This window comes from Ursus arctos, unplaced genomic scaffold, assembly GCF_023065955.2.
Source record: "Ursus arctos isolate Adak ecotype North America unplaced genomic scaffold, UrsArc2.0 scaffold_13, whole genome shotgun sequence".
In the NCBI taxonomy this organism is placed as follows: Eukaryota; Metazoa; Chordata; class Mammalia; order Carnivora; family Ursidae; genus Ursus; species Ursus arctos.
The window spans coordinates 68,785,760-68,806,462 of NW_026622797.1; the positions used below are offsets into that span (position 1 = coordinate 68,785,760).

At 36.1% G+C, this 20,703-nt stretch overlaps 1 protein-coding gene across 7 annotated transcripts in view; it reads left to right on the top strand.

The window, feature by feature from the left end:
* RARS2 (arginyl-tRNA synthetase 2, mitochondrial) overlaps positions 1-20,703 on the top strand; it is a 56,103-nt gene that overhangs the window by 12,649 nt on the left and 22,751 nt on the right. For all 7 annotated transcript variants that reach the window (XM_026511836.4, XM_044388891.3, XM_048225956.2 and 4 more), the window contains 6 exons: positions 1,058-1,131; positions 5,465-5,567; positions 6,774-6,857; positions 13,057-13,151; positions 16,356-16,411; positions 19,001-19,084. In XM_026511836.4, the coding sequence (XP_026367621.1) occupies positions 1,058-1,131; positions 5,465-5,567; positions 6,774-6,857; positions 13,057-13,151; positions 16,356-16,411; positions 19,001-19,084 (496 nt within the window). The remainder of the gene's footprint in view (positions 1-1,057; positions 1,132-5,464; positions 5,568-6,773; positions 6,858-13,056; positions 13,152-16,355; positions 16,412-19,000; positions 19,085-20,703) is intronic.

The window sequence follows — 20,703 nt, forward strand, 5'->3', positions numbered from 1 at the left end:
CCCCTGCCAGGCAGGGACCCCAGGATCATGACCTGAGCTGAAGGCAGGCGCTTAACCTACTGAGCCACCCAAGAGCCCCAGAAATAAGCAATTTTTAAGTAGCTTTTAGTTTATATTGGAAACAGAATTTTTTGTGTGTTATTCATCTGAATGTAAACATTTTATTATCAAAGTTCAAAACTTGTCAGCTGAAAAGCTTTAAAATTGACCTGTATAACTATGTTTTGTTTTGTTTTCCAGCAGACTTTATATTTAAGATAGGCAGAAAATCTTAGTGGTTATGTTAAGTTTGGGAGACATTATGTCCAAAATAAAACCTTAATTTTAAAGGAAGAAGATAATATTTATTATATGCTTATTATGTGACACATTTTTCTTAATCCTTATAAGAACCTCTAGTTTAATAGATTATCCCCATTTTTCATAGTGAAAAGCTCATTTATGTATGATGACTTTCCCATGGACTCATAGCTAGTAAAAGTAGAGCTGGAATTTGAATCCTTTTTTTTTTCTAGGAGAAATTATAATATATAAATATAATATTATTGCTGTACCTGTATTGGCAAAACACTTTATAGTATAAACATGAACTGTTATAGCCATTATTCTATAAATGCATTGGAAATGTTTATCTACTCCTAGGAAAATGGCCTAAGGAAATAACCTTTTTGTAAGGGCTTTAGTAATGTAGTTCCCAAAGACTAGAATTAAAAAAAAAAAAAAAAAGACTGCAGTCTGAGATTTAAATTTAAAAATCAGCATATACTCTGGGGCTGGGGTGGCTCATTTGGGCATCTGACCTTTGACTTCTGCTCAGGTCATGATCTCAGGGTCGGGGCTCTGCACCAAGCTTCTGGAGCCTGCTTAAGATTTTCTCTTTCTCTCTCTCTCTCTCCCTCTCTCTGTCTCTCATAGGTTTTTGTCACTTAGCATAGTGTATTCGAGGCTCATTTAAGTTAAGTATCTAGATAGTCTTTTTATTGATGAGTAGTATCCCATTGAATCTGGTACAAATTATTAACAATCTTGCTCTGTTTTGTTTTTTTTTAATGTTTAGCTTTCCAGAGTGTTGGATCTTCCACCAGAAAACTTGATCAAGTCAATATCTGCGGTTCCAATTTCCAGAAAAGAGTTAAGTATTTGTAACAACTTAAAATGCTGACTTTGTCAGTATTGAAAAAAAAAATTGTTGTTCTTCAGTTTACAGAACAGACCTTGAAATTAACCATAAAATACATTGTAACCTATTACTCGGATTCACTTAAATAATGAAGTTAAGATCTGTATTTTACCTACTCTGACATGGCACGTTAAATTAGTACTCTTATGTTGTTTGATGTTTATGCTATTAATGACAGTTATGGCGAAGTCTTTAAGAAAAATTAGCAACAAGGTCAAAATTTAATTCTGTAGTAGCAAATAAAAGGACTAAGATTGCAGTTAGAATTTCAGGGTTTTAAGGGATTTAAGAGATTATACACCTATCTGATGCTTGACTACTATAGTACTGTTTTTACCTGCTACGATTTTTTGTTTGATTCCCTTTGAGGACTCCCAGTGATAGAAAACTATTGGTTACATATAACCCTTAGTTTCTTTGATACAGGAAGATATCTCTTTGTAAGGTTGGTCCTTCTAATTGATACTTCTTTACCATTTGGCTAGAACAATTTCAGAACTTGGATAAAATGCCCTCTCAGTCAATTAATAATGATAAGACTTAGCTATATGGTAGGCATTTAAGCCCCAAGCTTTGAAAAGATATAATTATCAGTGCCATTATGACCTAATATTTTGTCTCCTTAACTTTGTCAGGAATTTAAGAGAGGGTAGGATGAATATTATTGTTCCCAGAATAGACAAAGAGTTAAGTGGAAGAGGAAGAGAAAGGCTACATGTGGGCTTGTTGAAAGAAAGCATCTTTAGAGGGGCCTGCTGCAACTTCCTTTACTGAGTTCTAAGAACAAAGGCAACCACAGTCCAAGAGGATCTCATAATTACACATCGATTAATGTGATATTCCAAGCCAGTTATCTATTTCATAAAAATTTGTAAATGGCATTTTGCATAATAGTGAAAATATCTGCTTTTATGTTATGTTTCAGAGGCCTTTAATAAGCTGAACGATCTTGGCCCATCTTTTGAAAAAGATTTTCTTCACCTGCCTGGAGCTCCTTTGGGCAGTTCTACTTTAATGATACTATACTTCACTATACCTTCGGTGGTATAGAGAATAAATATTGGCGAGGATCTTAAACTTTTTCTAGGCTACAAGTCTAAAGTTCTGCATATTAAATTGATTTAAAATAAAAAGAATCTCTGCTGCTGTGTCGTAATAAACTCAGATGTCCTTTACAAAAACAAAGCCTAACTGTTCTGTATTTCTCACTTTATTCTAAAATGCTATTAAGCGCCAGGAGAATTTGTTTATATGGTTTATTTAATGTCCTATGAATCAGTTTATGCGGGCCTCCTAATTTTCTCGATTATATTATCAGCTATGGTGGAATTCCTGCTTAATACTGATCATAGTAGACAGGATTAATGACTTTGTTACCAGCCAGTAATACTCAAGTCTGTGGGGTTTCACCCTAACACCAAAACAGCTCCTCAGAAGTAGTGGAAAAGTAGCTATTGCTTTTTAAATTTTTTTTTTTTAATAAACAATATGAAAGTAGAGCGAATAGTTTATGAAACCTCTATGTGTCATCACTCACTGTCATTGGCACACAGCAGTTGTGTTTTGTCTGTACCCCTACCCACTTTCCTTCTTCACAATGGATTGTTTTGACAGGTAAATTAATTTTTCTATCACAAAAGCAAAACATAATGTTGAGGAAATCAGGAAAATATAGAAGAATAAGGAAAAAAATCCCTAATATGTTAGCAAGTTGGTGTACTTTTCATACTTCTCTTTGAATGTGTCTTAACAGCTTTTAAAAAAACATAGCTATGGGGGCTCCTGGGTGTCTCTGTCGGTTTAGTGTCCCACTCTTGATTTCAGCTTAGGTCCTGATCTCCGGATCCTGAGATCAGGCCCCATGTCGGGCTCTAGGCTTAACTGTGGAGCTTGCTTGTGATGCTCTCTCTCCCCATCTTTGCCCCTCGCCCCTGTTTGTGTGTGTGCACTCGTGCTCTCTTTCTCTCAAAAAAATTTAAAAACATAGTTATAAAGCTACTGTATGTATGATTTTTGAACCCTTTTTCCTTTGACATCATTTGTTTTTGGTAAATATCACTTTTAATGCTCCTCTGTTGATGGACCTTCAGACTGCTTTGTTCTGACTTCTTACGTAATTCACATTCAACAATTATCTCTTTAAATAGACAAAGCATTAAGGAGGGCATGTATTGCATGGTACACTGGGTGTTATACGCAAGTAATGAATCATGGAACTTTACATCAAAAACTAGGGATGTTCTGTATGGTGACTAACATAATATAATAAAAAATTATTATTTAAATAAATAAATAGATAGACAGACAAAGCAAAAATTCCTTGTAGATATATAACTAAAACCTCCCAAAAGGGAAAACTGGGAAACAGATCAAGTTTGGTTTATCCACGCCCACCTCCCTAAAGAGTTTATTTCTCTGTTGGGCCTTCCTTCCTGGCAAATCACCCTTCATATAATTTCAGAATTCATGTTTGAAATACTCCTAGCTTAATAAATTGCTGTTAATTATTGTTAATAGACTAAATGGGTGATTTTTTTTATTTGTCCTTCTACCACGGAACAAATTGGAAATATTTGTGATTCTACTGAGAAAAATTTTTTAATTGAAATGCATTCATTTATTATTCATGTCTAGAATAAAATTACAGATAAGTATAGAAAAATCATGTGACCTCCTGGTGTTTCCTGGATGTTTGAGAGCCATCCTATAGGTTGATGGTCCTATTATACCTCATATAAAGTATCCTAGCTGTTTGCCAAAAATTTAATCTTTGGTATATTCAAATCTGTATAATTTCAATTAATATTGTTGTGCTCATTACTTCTAATTTGATTTTTTTTTTAAATCTTTGTGTGTTCGTGTCTTTTTCCCATTTTGTTAAACTACTGTCTTCAGTTTCGCTCATTATTGGCACAAGTCCTTGGCTAAACTATCAGTCCTTTGGTAAGAATAAATACAATAAATACATTCAAACTTTATGTGAATTTCCACAATTTCAGTTAATCTTTAGAAAATTGAATTGTCATGTCCTCAGGACTCGGGCCTGTTTAACATTTTTATTTAACATCAGAACTAGGATTAGTATAATTTAACCAAGATTTAATTTCTCAGCAACACTGTGAAGTAGGTACCATTATCATCACCACTTTACTAAGGTACAAGAGAGGTTAAGCAAAATATCCAAGATCACACAGACACTGATTAGTAGATGTACTTGGGGGATGCCTGGGTGGCTCAGTCATTAAGCGTCTTCCCAGTGTCCTGGGATCGAGCCCCGCATCAGGCTCCCTGCTCTGCTGGCAGCCTGCTTCTTCCTCTCCCACTCCCCCTGCTTCTGTTCCCTCTCTCGCTGGCTGCTGTCTCTCTCTGTCAAATAAATAAAATCTTAAAAAAAAATAGATGTACTTGGGTCTGTAGTTACAGCTCAAATGTCAGTAGGTGAGTTTAGTTGTAAAGCATAATCCATACTAGGCTGCTGGATAATGTATTAAGGCTCAAGAAAAGTCTTTTTTTTTTTTTTTAATATATATTTTTTGAGAGAGCACACGATCGGGGTGGTAGGGATGAGGAAGGGCACAGAGGGAGAGGGAGAGAAAGAATCCCAAGCAGGCTCCATACCCAGCATGGAGCCAAAAAGGGGCTCAATCCCACAACCCTGCGATCATGACCTGAGCCAAAAATCAAGAGTCAGACACCGAGCTGACTGAGCCACCCACATGCCCCAAGGCCCAAGAAAATTCTTAATGGTCTTTGTTGACTAGGTGGTTTAATGTGATGTGAAACAGATATCAGGTATTTTAGGCATGTCCCTGAATTTCAAGAGTAAGAATTAAGTCATTTGTACCCCTCTAAAATATATCCTTTTGTGTCAGTGACAATGGATTAGACAGACAGTGGTTTAGTCCATTTATTCTGCCCATAGAGTCTCATCCTCTAATTTCTAATTCTCTAATTCCTTATTAAATGTCAGAAGATGTTTCAGCTTGGGTAATTATGTAGATGTGTGTACATCAGTTTACATTTTTATTACATTTTGAACTACCGATCTCACAGAGATATTATAAAGTTACAATTAGATAATAGAAGAGGAGGAACTTTAGAAGATAAAGTTCTAAATAAATAGAAGTTGATATTTCTAATTTCTTTGTTTTATATTTTGAAAACAAAACCCTTCCCTTCTGATAAAATTGTGTCGATGTGGAGAATCCATAGTGGTTAGTCTTTTTTGTTGTTGTTGTTTTTACACTAGTAATGTTTTTATCCTATTTCAATTTCTGTCTTTAGAGGAGTAGCTGATTTTCAGCTCTCTGTGGATTCTATTTTGGAAAACAACAATGACCATTCAAGACCAGATATTCAAGTTCAAGCCATGAGACTGGCAGAGAAGGTACTTCAGCACTATTATCTTTTTTAGACATTTTAACAAACTTATTATTTTAAAGAAGAAACTCTGCAGGCTATCTCAGGCATAATAATGAATTTAATAGTGTTTTTTTGTTAAAGGCACCTTGGAAAATACAATTTAAATTCATTTTAGCCATGTGCTATAAGGTTAAGATGATTTTTCAAATTAGTTATAAAGCATTCCTCTTGAGCTGACATTGTTCAATTTTTTGATTAACTACTTACAGGAGGACTGAAGTGTTAATTAAATTTACAGATTGAAGTTGGATGGACTTCTGAATTTAAAAGAACAAGCTTGATAAATTAGAGCAGTGGGTTGTAATTTTTAAAATGAGTTTCTGAGAAGATGAGCATTAAAATATGAGAAAAAATGATTAGATGTAAATAGAATCATGATTGCAGAGAAGAAGTGGCTAGAAGATTTAATAAACCTCTTTCATTTCTAATTTCTCTGATGGGTTTGGTATCTAAAAGAGGAAAGGATTATAGAGAATGACCAAATTTAAATTATTAGTGTAATACCATAAAAAACAGGGTTTTTAAAATAGGGTTATTACATGTGACACAGAGGCTTCTGGGCACACTGAAGGATTGGAACAATGAAAGTCACTATCACAGAAAAAGATGTGTAAAGAATGAGTATAATCAAAGAGCTTTGGTAGCTGAGTAAATATTTATTTGATCAGAAAATCAAACCAGATTTTTATCAGGAAGCACACCAGGAGTAGAAATCTAGTTGGTTAAAATTTTAAGGTATATTCACTAAAGACCAAGCATTTAAATGATTTCCATTTTATGTGTGGGTACAAGTGCTGCAGCATAGGGCCTGACAGAATGACCTGTCCTGTGGCTCTTGTGCAAGGTGGGTGAGATAAAAAGAGTTCACTGCATGTCAAGGCACATAAGGTGGGGGTGAAGTGATGCTGGCTTCCTTCCATGTTAGATGGAGAATTTGAAGTGAGGGAATGGGAAAGAGGAAGAGATTCTGAAAATAGAATAGTGTTCTAGGCTGGAAAAGAAGGAAACTTGTCAGAGTGATGGACTTGAACAGATTGGCCAAGGCCCAGGTCCAGATGCCATGACTAAGAGATGAGATGCATCTGCTGCCTTTGGGCTCCAATTTGATAGTATTAAAACTACAAATCTCATTTATAACGTACTTATTTTACTTGATTTTTTATCTTTTCAGCTAAAATGTGATACAGTGGTGAGTGAAATCAGCACTGGTCAAGGGACTGTAAATTTCAAAATTAACAGAGAACTATTAACAAAGGTAAGAATGGGTTCTGTTCCAGCTATGCTCCTTTACTCACTCTGATTTAGCTACAGTGATTTTCCCCCAGTTCTTAACACTTTGCCTCCTCTTGCCTCAAAACCTTACACATTCTGATTCCCCTTACTGGAGTGCCACTCCAAATTAAGTCCTGCTTACTCAGTTCTTGATATTTCATGGGCTGTGCCTTTCTGTCCCCTTCGTTTATGTGCTCTACCAGCAATGGGTATCTCTCCTTCACAGAACTTACCATAGTTACTATTTTACATTCTTTTTATTTGATTAATGCCTCTTACCCTTTAAATTATAATTTCCATTTGGGCTTATAGCATCTGTTTTTCTCGCTATTGGATCCCCAGTTCCTAGCACAGTGCCTGGCATGCAGTAGGTGTAAGATAACTATTGTTGAATAAATAAATGAACTTTGTATTGAATACACGAAAAGTACTGCTGGTTTCAGCTCTCTGGTAGCCTGTAATCTGTTGGAAGCATTTATACAGAAGAAACTATAAGATAGCTTATTCTTTTAATAAAACAGGTATTAAAACAAAAAAAGTGGATTGATACAATAAGCATAAGAAAGATGAGAAAACTCAGGATGGCCAGGAGGAGTTGGGGAAATGACATAAAGGAATTGGGTCTCATGTGAGATTGTGGAGGACAGATAATGCTGGATAGGCAGTGGTATGAAATCTTTTGTTGAGAGTTTCATCTCAATTGAAATTTAAAATTTATCATAGTGCACGCTTTAGGCTGTTATTTTTTTTTAAAAAAGAAATATATACTGGCATTGAGTTGGTCGGGCTTAGTAATGCACAGCAGAGAGTCTGCTTCTCCCTCTGCCTCTCCCTCTCCCTGTGCTCCTGGGCATGCATGCTCTCTCTCTCTCTCTAATAAATAATAAACAAATAAATATTTTATTTATTTATTAAAGAGAGGGAGCATGAATAGGAGGAGGGGCAGAGGGAGAGGGAGAAGTGGACTCCCCGCTCAGTGGGGAACTCGACATGGGGCTCGATTCCAGGACCTTCGGATCATGACCTGAGCTGAAATCAGGCACTATAACCAACTGAGCCACCCAGGTGCCCCAACAGTCTCAGTTTTTATAAAAGCAGAAATGCAGCTCACCAGAGTGCCTACCAAACTCCAGTCTACTTCATAGGCAGCAGTATGTTACCTCTTTTGTTTTCCCTGAGATGGGAAAATGTGCTGTTAGATGGAGTTTGCCTTTCCAGCCAGCATAACTGACAGAGATATGGTTTATATATCAAGCAAGGCGTGTGTTTACTTAATAATTTAAAATTTCAATGGCCACAAATTTTCATGCTTTATTACAATGAACAAACTATGAGATTTTCTCTGATTTAGGAATGCACACTAGCTTGCTTATTAAAAGTATTCCCAAATCCTTCTCAGTTGATAGCAGAGGGACAAGATCTGGGCCTTTGAGGTCCAGCTACTCTTTCTCACCTGGAAATCCTCCCTTCATTGTAGCCTTGAGAGTCTGGTTGTTAGTGTGATTTTTATTAAAGGAACAAGCAGATTGCTCACAGTAGCCCTGCTCAGTGTCACAATAAACGTACATCCTAAACTAGTGAACACCCATAGACCTGTGTTGAAAAAGGAGTATTGAATGTACCTGTGTTGTAAGTTATAGTTTTTTAATGATAATTCTTGTTTGCTCAAAACCTAAATTCTACATCTGGCTCCATTATTTTCAGGCTTTAAGCAGTGGTCATTTGCATGTCTAATGAATTTTTGAGATCATAGCAAGAAAAAAATTCAACCCTTTGGGACCATTATTATTATTATTTTTTTAAGATTTTATTTATTTATTTCACAGAGAGAGAGATACCCAGCGAGAGAGGGAACACAGGCAGGGGGAGTGGGAGAGGAAGAAGCAGGCTCCCAGCGGAGGAGCCCGATGCGGGGCTTGATCCCAGAATGCTGGGATCACGCCCTGAGCCGAAGGCAGATGCTTAACGACTGAGCCACCCGGGTGCACCTGGGACCATTATTAATACATATTTTTACATAATAAAGTCATCAAGATTGACGTAGCCAATGACCTGTGTCTGAAACTTATTTTTCAAGCAGAGATGAATTTGTCATTGCTTACACATGTAGAAACTTAGCCTTGCATAAAACGTATCTGTTCATGCATTGCAATTGAATTAACATGGGCAGCACCAGGAATGATTTAATGTTAGCTTACGTTTGGATCACTAACTGTGGCAGTATAATGTCTTCATGTAAATCATTTTCAAACGTAGGAGACTAGAATGTGAAATTAAAGACAGTAGGAACTGCCAAATCACTGGAACTAGATAGTGAATTTTTCAAAGCTATAAAGTGGTATGACCAATTCATACATTGTGAAGAGCTGTCACTTTGGTACCAAGCTTCCGCCTGTCAGTAGCTTACAGATGACTTTCAAGAGTCATTTAGAATAATAGTTAATTCATTAAGGGGAGGGAAAAAAAGAAAATACAAGTTTAGCTAAAAAGGAAAAAGGCAAACAAAATTCTGTTTTTTAGGTGTGCCTTTAAAGTACACAATGGATAACATCATTTTTGTTTTACATGTACACATGTATTTCTTATTTGCCAAATTCAATTTTGCATGCTCTACTAAAACTTAAGGGGAAAAAAGACAGAAAAAGAGATACTAGTTTAAATGGCTCTGATTCTTTATTATTTTGCTGACTGAGCTTAGGCCAGAAGGCAATAGATGCATTCAAGTCACATGTAGTACCAAGTGGCTGAACACATGGAAAGGATGAATGGTTAAACTCTTTTCAACTATTGACCAAAGAACAAATAGGTAGTAGTAGCTTCCTTAGAAGTCCTTACAAGCGCATCTTACATTTTAGTGTACCTGTCAATGAATAGATGGGCCTCTAGCTTATTCATCTATTGGAATATCAAGAAATTTTACTAGCTCACTGACATTCTATAGTTTAAAACTTTTGTGTTCCCACTAATTTAATAAACTTTCTGCTTATTATTTGCTGGGGACTATATTACTGAAATCTAAAGATAAAGTGGCATGGATTCTGCCCCCCAAGGAGCTTATGATCTAAAAGAAGAGCATAAAAAATATCACAGTATAATATGTAGTGGATATGATAATGTGACGGATGATGTAATGGAGGCATGTATAAGTTGCAGTCCCGTGTAAAGAAAGGTACGGAAGTCTGTCTTGAGGAGTAAAGAGGTAATCTCAAATTGGGCTAAAGATAAAGACTGTATCTGGGGCGCCTGGCTGGCTCAGTCAGTGGAGCATGCAATTCTTGATATCGGGGTTGTGGATTCGAACCCCATGTTGGATGTAGACATTACTTAAAAAATAAAACTTTTTAAAAAATCTTGAAGAAGAAGAAGAAGAAGAAGAAAATTGTATCTGGGAGATACAAGGGCAGGTATTCCAGGCAGAGGAGACAGCCTGAGCCAGAGTACAGAAGGTCAAGAACATAGCATCGTCTGGATTTCAGTGGATGATAGAGTATGGTTCGCACATAAGATGGCATGGGGAGGATATGAAATCTACAGTGTGAAGGGTCTTATGCCCTGCATAAGAATTTCAGCTTTTTCCTGTGTCATCATTTTCCATGGTCTGTTATGTGTACCACAGGTGGTACATTTGATAATTTTTTAGTATTATACTAATAAAATTCATCGCATTTTAATATTTATTACAAAAAAATAAGACCCTACCACTTCTACCTTGTGATTTTTATGGATATTATAATGTGCCTTTTAACAAATCGATTTTCTCAAAGTTAAAAAACAAAGGTGAAATGCATGTAAAGTAAAAATCAAACAAGAAATTGATAAAATCTTCCAGATGTTGGGAATCATTGAAGGAGTTAAATAGAACACAGACTTAATTAAATATGTATGTTATATAAGGAGATAGTTACATATTATTGTTTTGTTGTGGTTGTTTTAGTAGTGGTATAGCTGACAGATGATGAGGGTCTAAACCAGGGCAGAGGAGATAACTATAATGATAGTTAGGAGATGGCATGTGCATGGTTTGGTGATGAATAAATAGGTGGTTGATTATGAAGGTTGAAGGAAAAGGGTAAATTTTAGGAGCTCCTAGGTCTTTGGCTCGGTTAGCTGGGTGAGGGGGTAAAGTTGATGGAGATGGAGAATGCAGAAGGAAGAGGAGTATATTCCATTTGAAGTGCCTGAAATGTCCAATCTTGGAGTTGGACATACCAGTCTGTGGCACAGGAGAGATTTTATTAGGTAAGTAGTAGTTGAAGTCTTAGAACTTTATACCTAGGAGAAGTATGAAGTAAGGAGCTGGAAGCAAGAAGGGAGTACAGGGTGGGGAGTGGGGTGGCAGGCAGTAGAAGAGGAGCCTGCAGAGGACACTGAGAAACAAAAGTCAGTAGAGCGTGATATCGTTACAACCAAGGAGGGAGGATGGTTGCAAGGAGAGTAGTCATCAGCTAAGATGATGTTTGAAAAGTGGTCCCCTGGGGAGGGCAGATGATCAAAAAGGACTCTAGACTTTTGCCTTATCTTGTTTACTTTTTTATTTTACAAAAAATGTACTCATAAAAGTAATATATTAAACAATTTAAGCATTCTGTTAGGTGTGGCATTTCAAATTTTGATTTTGAGAGTACTTGGAGTGAAATAGTAGAGAAGGAGCCTCTTGGTAGCGGATGGATCAGATTATCAATGGAAGGTTGGGAAGTGAGGCACGTAAGATAGTCCTTTATTAAAGTTGCTTTTTTGTTTGTGCTAGACATATCAGTGAGCTGAGGGTCATTTGTTAAAGGAGAGTTTAACTTCCTGTGATTGCCTGTTGTAGAGTCTACCATCCATTACATGAAAAGGGATGGAAAGTGAAATGGATGCGTAGATGTTACCTTTAGAATAATCTGACTCTGAATTCTTCCTCACTAATATTTACCTCCCCCCTTGCAGTCTTGCAGCCATAGTCTTAGAGTAAATAATTAACATTTAATGGGCCCCTAATGTATGACAAGCACTATTCTCTTTAATGTCTCCATACATTAATCCTTTCTCTCTGTGTCCTACTATATAGTGTGAATGAAAGGATTATTATTTCTTCTGTGTCCTTGTGCAAATACATGCTGTTTCTGATCCTTAGTTTTTGCATCTATTAAATGGGAAATGTCCATTTTTAAGACTGTGAGGCTTAAAGATAACATAAAAGCATCTGGACTTTAACCTCGCGCTTTGTAGATGCTTCTTAAAAGTATTGCTTTGCTACCTCTTGCTACTTTCTCCGCCTTTTCCATCAAGTGGCCATCTTAACCAACTCTTAACGATAGTCAATTTTTCACATCGTAAACTATATATTTAGGACTCAGAATCCAGTTTGTGAAGCAAAACCAATATAAGAGTAAATAGCCTATCACGATAAATTGAAACCCCTACACTAAAAGATAAATACATTTATAAATAAACACATCACACCATTAGCAAAAAACGAAGTATGAATTTTGTGAACCATGTAATAGTTCTGTATACATTTCTAAAAATGAACCTAGAATGTTTTTGTTGTTTCTGTTAGGTTTCCTTGTTTTTTATTTATGTAGCCAGTAGGCATTTGAATTACAGTTTTGTATTTGTTTTCTACCATTTCTTGTGATCCTTAGTATTACAGAAGTAGCAGCAGCATGCAGTAGTTAACACATATTAGCTATGGAGTGAAAAAGGTTTTGCTACATGACCTAATAGCAGTATGACCGTGGGAAAGTTATTTAACTTCTTTGTGCTTCTCTTTCCTCATTTGTAAAAATAATACTTATGTCCTAGGGTTGTTGTGCGGATTAAATACATAAGAAATGTCAGAACAGTGCCTGGCATATAGTATACATTCAATAAATATTAGATGCTCCTTCTGCTTTTGGTGTCACTATTTGCTGTGGGACTTTCAGCAGTTACTTAACCTCTCTAAACTTTAGTTTCTTTATCTGTAAAATATCTATATCATTGGTTCCTGTAAGAATGAATATATGTGATGTATAAAAAGGGCATAGAGCCCCCATAGATGTTAGTTGTTCTTATTACTGTTCTGACTAGCATTAGCAACAGAAGGTGGTGGTACTGACAAGGCTGTAAAATTCTCACTTCTGTAAATTAGAATGAATAAGCGTAGTAATTAAGAATACAGCAATTTTTTTCTATATTCCATGCCTTTTGCTTTTCAGACAGTACTACAACAAGTAATCAATGACGGCTCAAAATATGGATTAAAAAGTGAGCTTTTCTCTGGGCTTCCCCAGAAGGTCGTGGTTGAATTCAGGTGAGTACCTATTCATCTTATGTGTTGGTTAATCAAGGTAGCTGGGCAGGTAAGTGTTTTACCATTATCATCTGGGGCCTCAGGAAATTACACATGGAAACATAGAAAACCAGTGAGATTATATTATTTTCTTAATATTACAGTGAATTGATCACTGTACCATGAATAAAACTTTTGGACTCCAATAAAAAAAGTCTGGTGATTATGGGCTTTTTTTTTAATTAAATATTTAATAGTTAACTTTTTTTTGGAAGAAATAGTTCTTCCATTTTAGTAGAGTCTTAAAGCTGAGGTAATGGTTACTATAATATTAAGAATTTTAAAGTAATGTGATTGCCGAAGAACAGAGTCTTGTAGTATTTATAATGTATATATTTTTAAATTACCGGAAAAATAGCTTGAAGTTTTTATATGCCTCTAAATAATCCTCATAATAACTTTCTGATGTGCTATCAGTACAGTACATCCATCTAATTTTTGAACTGTTTTTAGGTAACCAAAACAGAAAGGGAACACTTTCAGAGCATAGCTGACCAGTTGACAGTTCATGGAAGAGATCAGAGATACTCTATTTTATTGTATTTGCCTTCCTAAAAGTGAAAGTCTTGATGAACTGTTTCCCCACTCGGAAAGTTAGAACTTGTTATAGCCTTTTGTTTTCTTAACTATATATTCCTGTGGAGAATTTTTAAAAATTGATGAGGGAATTATTTCAGGTTTCCTAATTCTTTATTATAATTTATTATGGTAACAAACTTAGTTATGATTAGCCCCTAGATAACCAGAGGCAGGAGTAGGTTTTATGGATTCCACACTTGTACTGTCTCTGCCATTCTTAAAAAAGACAGACTCTCTGTCTTAAGTAAACTTGTTTGTTTATGACAAGACTGATTGGTGAGTAAACTCATGCTCTTGTGGAGTAAACAGATTTTATGAGTAAGATATCTTATACTACCAATACACCCCAATCATGATATTTTAAGTTGAGTTTAAACATTAGTTACATCACAGGAAGGATATGGACTTCATGAGGTCATCTTCACACCAGGAAGGAATTACACTAAAGCCATCCCTCAAAGAAAGTTGCCTGCCATTTTTGTTGTCTTTTCTTGTATAACAAGCTACTCTAAAATTTAATACAGGAATTGGCAAAGTTCAGCCCATGGGCAAAATCCAACCCACCACATGTTTTTGTAAATAAAGTTTTATTGGAACATAGGCTTGTACTTTATTTACATGTTGTCTACAGTGGCTGCTTTCATACTACAATGACGGTTGAGTAGAATTGAATGGAACAGTTGAGATAGAGACCAGGTGGCCTGCAAGCCTAAAATTTTCACTGTCTGATTCTTCACGGAAAAGTGTGTCAGCTCATGATTAGTGTCTTGAAACAGCCATTTTAATGTTCGTGACTCCGTAGATCACGAAATCAGGGATGGCTTGGCTCAGTGGTTCTTTGACTTTCCTATTATGTGTAGCTCTGGTCATCCAGAGACTGTACTGAGGTTAGAAATCTAGGTGGCTCATTTACTTGTCTGGCAACTTAACCTGAAGGCTGGCCAGGCATCTCTCTCTCCCCCCCCAGTGTCTCTCCAACTGGCTTATTATTTTATTTCATAGTATTTTATTGTCATTTGTTAAAAAATCAACTTTATAGGAAACAGCACAGAGGATCATAGGGGAAGGGAGGGAAAACTAATGGGAAGTCATCAGAGAGGGAGAAAAACCATGAGAGACTCTTAACTATAGGAAACAAACTGGAAGGTTGCTGGAGGGGAGGTGGTTAGGGAGAAGGGGTAATTGGGTGATGGGCATTAAGGAGGGCACATGATGTAATGAGCACTGGGTGTTATACGCAACTGATAAATTGCTGAACACTACATCTGAGACTAATGATGTACTATATGTTGGCTAATTGAATTTAAATAAAAACATGTTACCATGAATAATTTAAATTTAAAAAAATTTAAAAATCAACTTTATTCTGCTTACTTTAGTCCTCCTTTTCTAGTTTCTTAAAGGAGAACCTTAGGTTACTTACTGGTTTGAAACCTTTCTTCTTTTCTAATACAAACATTCCATGCTGTAGATTTCTGTGCTTCAGCTCACAAATTTGCTATTTAATTTGCTAGGGGTCAACTTTTTTGCTCTCATTCTGTCAGGAATCACAGTCCTTCACTGTCCAGTTTATAAAACCAGTGTTTCATATATTTTTCTGGTTTTATGGTTGTTTAAGGCAGAAGGGTAAATCTAATCCTTGTTATTCTGTCTTGGTGGGAAGTGGAAGATTCCTTATTTTTTAACCTATAGAAGGACATTTGCTTTCTTTCTAAATAATAAATGAATATTCTTGTAGAGTCATAATTCTACAGTTGTGCACATATTAATGTAGAGTCAAGTATTTAAATTGTAATACCCTTTATATAAGGCTTTAGAAACAGATCAAAATTAAGCTCTCATTTTACCACTCTTATCTGTGTTCATGTTAATTTATTTTTTTCTAATATTGAGAAACTTGTGAAATTTTCAAACATACACAAAACACAACAGTATAATTAAGTCCCACATCCTTCTCACTCAGAATCAAGAGTCATCAAGATATTGCCACATTTGCTTCATTTTCCTTTTTCTTTGTTGCCTCAGTTCCCTCATCTGTAAAGTAAGAGATGAGAGATTACCTCACAACTCTTACGAGTATTAAATGGGTTAATACGTGTAAAGTGCATGAAACTGTGCCTGTCAGGTAGTGAGTGCTCTGGAAGCATTTGCTGTTGTTAAATTATTGATGACAACTTTTGATAGATAATATCCATATGAACAAAATTTCTCTGAGGTCAGTAATTTTTAAGAGGATAAAGGGTTTACAGCTGGCATATGAAACTTAATTCCCAGTAATGTGCATTGTTTTTGTCTCAAAACAATATCTCTGAATTTCCTCATCCTTTTTATCCTTAAATGTATCTGCTTCCTAAGTGTGCCATTTCTGTGGATGGTACTACCTCATGAGTGACAGGATCAGTTTCACTAAGGATGATTCTGAGTTCTAATTTAGCTTGGCTCTAAATTTCTAATTTTTCACTTATCTTTGCCCTAAATTACCAAAGGCCTTAATCCCCAATTATGCTAAACTGTGGAGGCATGACCTAGTTCATTTTAGAGCTTTTGTTCTTAGAACAGAAATATAACTTTCGTAATTATTTGCAGTTCACCTAACGTTGCCAAAAAATTTCACGTTGGACATTTGCGTTCTACCATCATAGGTAAGTGTCGCTAGTTTCACAGAAAATACTAAACATGACTTCGGGGCTGTATTTTATAATGCATTCTAATGCTGTAATGCTTAAATAACATAAGGCAAAAAACAAAGTTCAGATTTATATGAGCTTGATGCTAATTAAATATTACATAAAATGGGAAAAATTGGTTTAGAGGTAAAAAAAAAAATTTGTTTCAAAACCAAAAGATTAACTCAGAAACCAATTTTAACTGTTAGGTTTGTTAATAATTTTAACTTTTTAAAAATACATATGCATATGGAGAAGATCTGACAGATGCAAAAATGAAAACAGTTATGTGGGAATGATAATCATAAGAGTTTTTTGTTCATATACTTTATTTTAAAAAAGAAATGATGTTATACATTAATTATATCAATTTTAAAAAAGAAGCTCAGTCTCAATCATTTGAGTACTAACTGGAGCTTTCAAGATTGGAAATTGAAGTAAGACTGTTCTAAGAAAGATTGCTATTGGGGCGCCTGGGTGGCACAGTCGTTAAGCATCTGCCTTCGGCTCAGGGCGTGATCCCGGCGTTATGGGATTGAGCCCCACATCGGGCTCCTCCGCTGGGAGCCTGCTTCTTCCTCTCCCACTCCCCCTGCTTGTGTTCCCTTTCTCAGTGGCTGTCTCTCTGTCAAATGAATAAATAAAATCTTAAAAAAAAAATAAGAAGAAAGATTGCTATTATACTTCATAGCTATAATGCTTCAGTGTATATGTATGTGCTAAGATTTTCATTTAAAACATGACATGATCCACTAGCGTAATTTAAAACCTGCAGTTAGAATTGGAAGAGACTTTGAAGTTTATCTCATGCAGTCTATCTTATGGTATACAAATCTGTCTATTGCATGCTTGAGGGAGAGTCATTTAACCTGTCGTTTGAATATTTTTAAGAATTGGCACAACCCGCACTTTGTGGCATAGATCATTATTGAACTGGAGTCACCTGTCATTGTTGGAAAGATCCTGTGGGGCATTTTGAGAGAGGAAATGGTAGGACTTGATTTTAAAAAGAATATAAAAAATATACTGTATATGAAAAGCTTCATGAGTAGGTCAAAACTATAGGAGTGAGTAAATGATGGACAGAACGTGATAAAGTTGTTTAAAGTTGTTAAGGAAAAATTTGGACCAGGAAGAGATAATACTGAGAATTTATTTACCATGTTCAGTGTTTTCATGTATTAGCTCAATTAATTTCACAACAGCCCTGTTTGGTAAATTTGGTTAACTGTGGTCTATGGAAACTTACATACCAGAAGTAACTTTTCCAAAATCATTCCAAAACCCTAGGTTTGTGTCATTTGGTTGATTTGCAAGATAATAAGGTGCTAATTAAAAAATTAATTGAAAGTAGGAATACAGTCTGAGTAGCAGCTGAAGAAGGTTGCTGTAGGAACTATGTAGACTGGGAAAGTGTAGACATAGAGAAGCTGGAAGAGAAGTAGCTGCAGTAGTTTAAGTCAGATATGCATATTGGTGAAGGATTATTTGCAGGAAACTAAATGCACTGTTGTAAAAGCAGGCAAGGATTTATTACAAGATATTGAATAGTTTGCAAAGTTGTTGGAAGTGCTGAAGAAGTTTTGGATAAAGTAACATAAGTGACTCCCCAAATCATACCATAGAGCTTGGTCATCAAGGGTGCTTCTGCCTTTTCTGCAGTCCCTTCCAGTGGCAACCATGCTACCACTGTCACAGGAAGCTGCCGCTAGTCCTGTCATGCCTTCTAGAATTCATATTAGCAAAAGAGGCAGCCCCATACCCTTTCAGTTCCCTTGGAGGTCATATGACAGGACACTGTGCTCTCTATTAGCGATGCCACCAAAAAAAACAAAAAACCCTCCACAGCTGTGCCTTTCAGAAAAAAATAGAAGTAGCTTCCCTTTCACTTCGTTTCTGCCTTCTGAGTCTCATGCAAAGTGTATCTGAATGCGCAGACATGAATGACTTCTGAAACCCTAACTGCAGGAGATTCTGAGAAATGAAATTTTTAGGCTTCCAGCCTCTGCAGCAGGTGAGGACACACTAGGAGAGTGGAGTAGATGTCGAATGTTAAACCAGTATCAGTAGTATAGGAAGATGAAGTTCTTGGACTACCGTGTACTCTTAGGGAGCAGGCATGAGGAGATGGACTTCAGGGATTGGAAGAAGGAAGAGTGAGCTATTGAGAAGAAACACTGTATGGCTCTGGCTCTTTCGGGCATAGCCAAATTATTTCTTCTTAATTACTGAGATTCTGTTATTTTCTGTTTTTGGAATTGCAGTTATTCTAACATGTATTCCCAGCTCCCATTGATGCTTCTGAAAATTCAGTTCTTGTGAAAATTGTGAGATTCTTTTGAATAACTGCCCCCAAAATAATTCTCTTCTCCCTTTCCATAGCATAGATGAAAACACCATAATGAATGTTTTAGTAAAAAAAAAAAAAAAAAAAAAAAAATGAGTTGGTAAATTTTATCAAAACAAAAAAACTTCTGTGTTATGCTTTGATAATAGAAAAGCACATGGTTCTTATGCCAAAATGGATAACAAGAATGAGAAACCATATATTTTGTTGATTACTAGGAAATTTTATAGCAAATCTCAAAGAAGCTTTAGGACATCAAGTAACCAGAATAAATTACCTTGGAGATTGGGGCATGCAGTTTGGTAAGTAAGTCTGAGATTTGATATTTCATTTCACTGTTAAGTTTAATTTCTTTTAATATTATGTCACTTGATCATGACAGTATAGGAGAATCCAATGGACAAAGTGTGCCTCTTACCTTTTTTTTTTTTCCCTAATGGCTTTTTGCATAAAGCTTGTTTTCTATTTGTTAGAGTAATTCTCACCACAGAAATAAGTTTGAGGGAGGAAACTTCACGCATTCAGAGCAATACCTGAAAAATACAGGCTTTTGTGGTTTTATTAAAGAAAAGTAGCTTACATGTGTCAAATGCAGAAGTGAATGTACCAGGGAAGAAGTAAGTCTAGCTCTGTATATCCTTCTCAACTACAACCGTGTCATTTTTAAAACAAGTGAAGTCCAGCCTCCCTGGGCCATCATACATGGAAGGTTATCTGTTGTACCCTGAGCCAGTGGTGTAGAGGAAAAAGAAAGTGGAATACTTGGGCTCCTTCTTAAATTGTACAGTGGCAGGGGGTCAGAAAGAAAAGAGAGGAAGAAAGGAGTGAGACCCAAATAGTTGAATGCCGTAAATTATCTCTAACGTCCTGAGTTTACTCGGAACCATTCCTTGCTCACAGTACACCAGTAATCAAGGAGGGGCAGGATGAAACGAAGTTGCTACGGTAGCGAAGTACTGGTAGCATGTGATACGCAAGATTCTAAAAACCTCTGGCAACTACTGTGTGTTTTAAGATCCAGCCCTAGTGTCACACAGACTTGCCTACATCTCACATCATGACGTTCCTAGTATCCAGCTCTACTCACATACGCTTGTCATAGTCTGTTCTTATTTGTGTGCTTCTCTCGCCTGCCATATGATATGTTCCCTGATGGCATGGACCATGTCTTGATTATTTTTGTGTCCATAGTGCTTGGCACACAGGAAGCACTAAGAGTGATGAATGAATCCGTCCTCAGAAGTATTTTATAGTACTAATCCAAAAGAAAGGCTAGATAATATTTTAAAGCTTCTATAACGTGCAGCGTGCACTACCAATTCTGAAGTTCACTAATACTGTTATGTTCTATCATATCTAGTGAAATGAAATCGGAGTTTCCAAAGACAGATTTATCACGACCTTCTCTTTCATTTCAGTTAATAAAAATCTCTTTTAGACTCTAAAAAGCGTAGAACTTGAACCAATTATCACTGCCGTTAGTATTCATTGTGGAGGAATCAGTAAACATGCCCTGCATTTTAAAGATCCATCTGCAGTTCACTACAGCTGGTAGTCAGAGGTTTAGGCTCTAGGCTCAACAGTCAGATTTAATAGATGGCATCCACTGTACATTAGTTTAACCGATTTATGCATTTCACAGGCATTAGCAAATATGGTGATTATGGTATTCTTTAATTTTAGCTACAGAATTTTATTGCAATGTTTCTCTAAAGAACTGCTACGGCTAATGATCTGTCTCCATTTCCATTATAACCATCATTGTTGAAGAGTTTTAATTTTGGGTGTTTCAGCTCTCTTCTGTTGAAAGTTGGCAGATAGTTTCTAAGCACAAACTTAGTATTTGAAAATATATTAGGTTGAATGTTAAATGGGGATTGGCCTTTACTTTTCCTGTTTCCGTTTTTTAGGCACTGTGGGT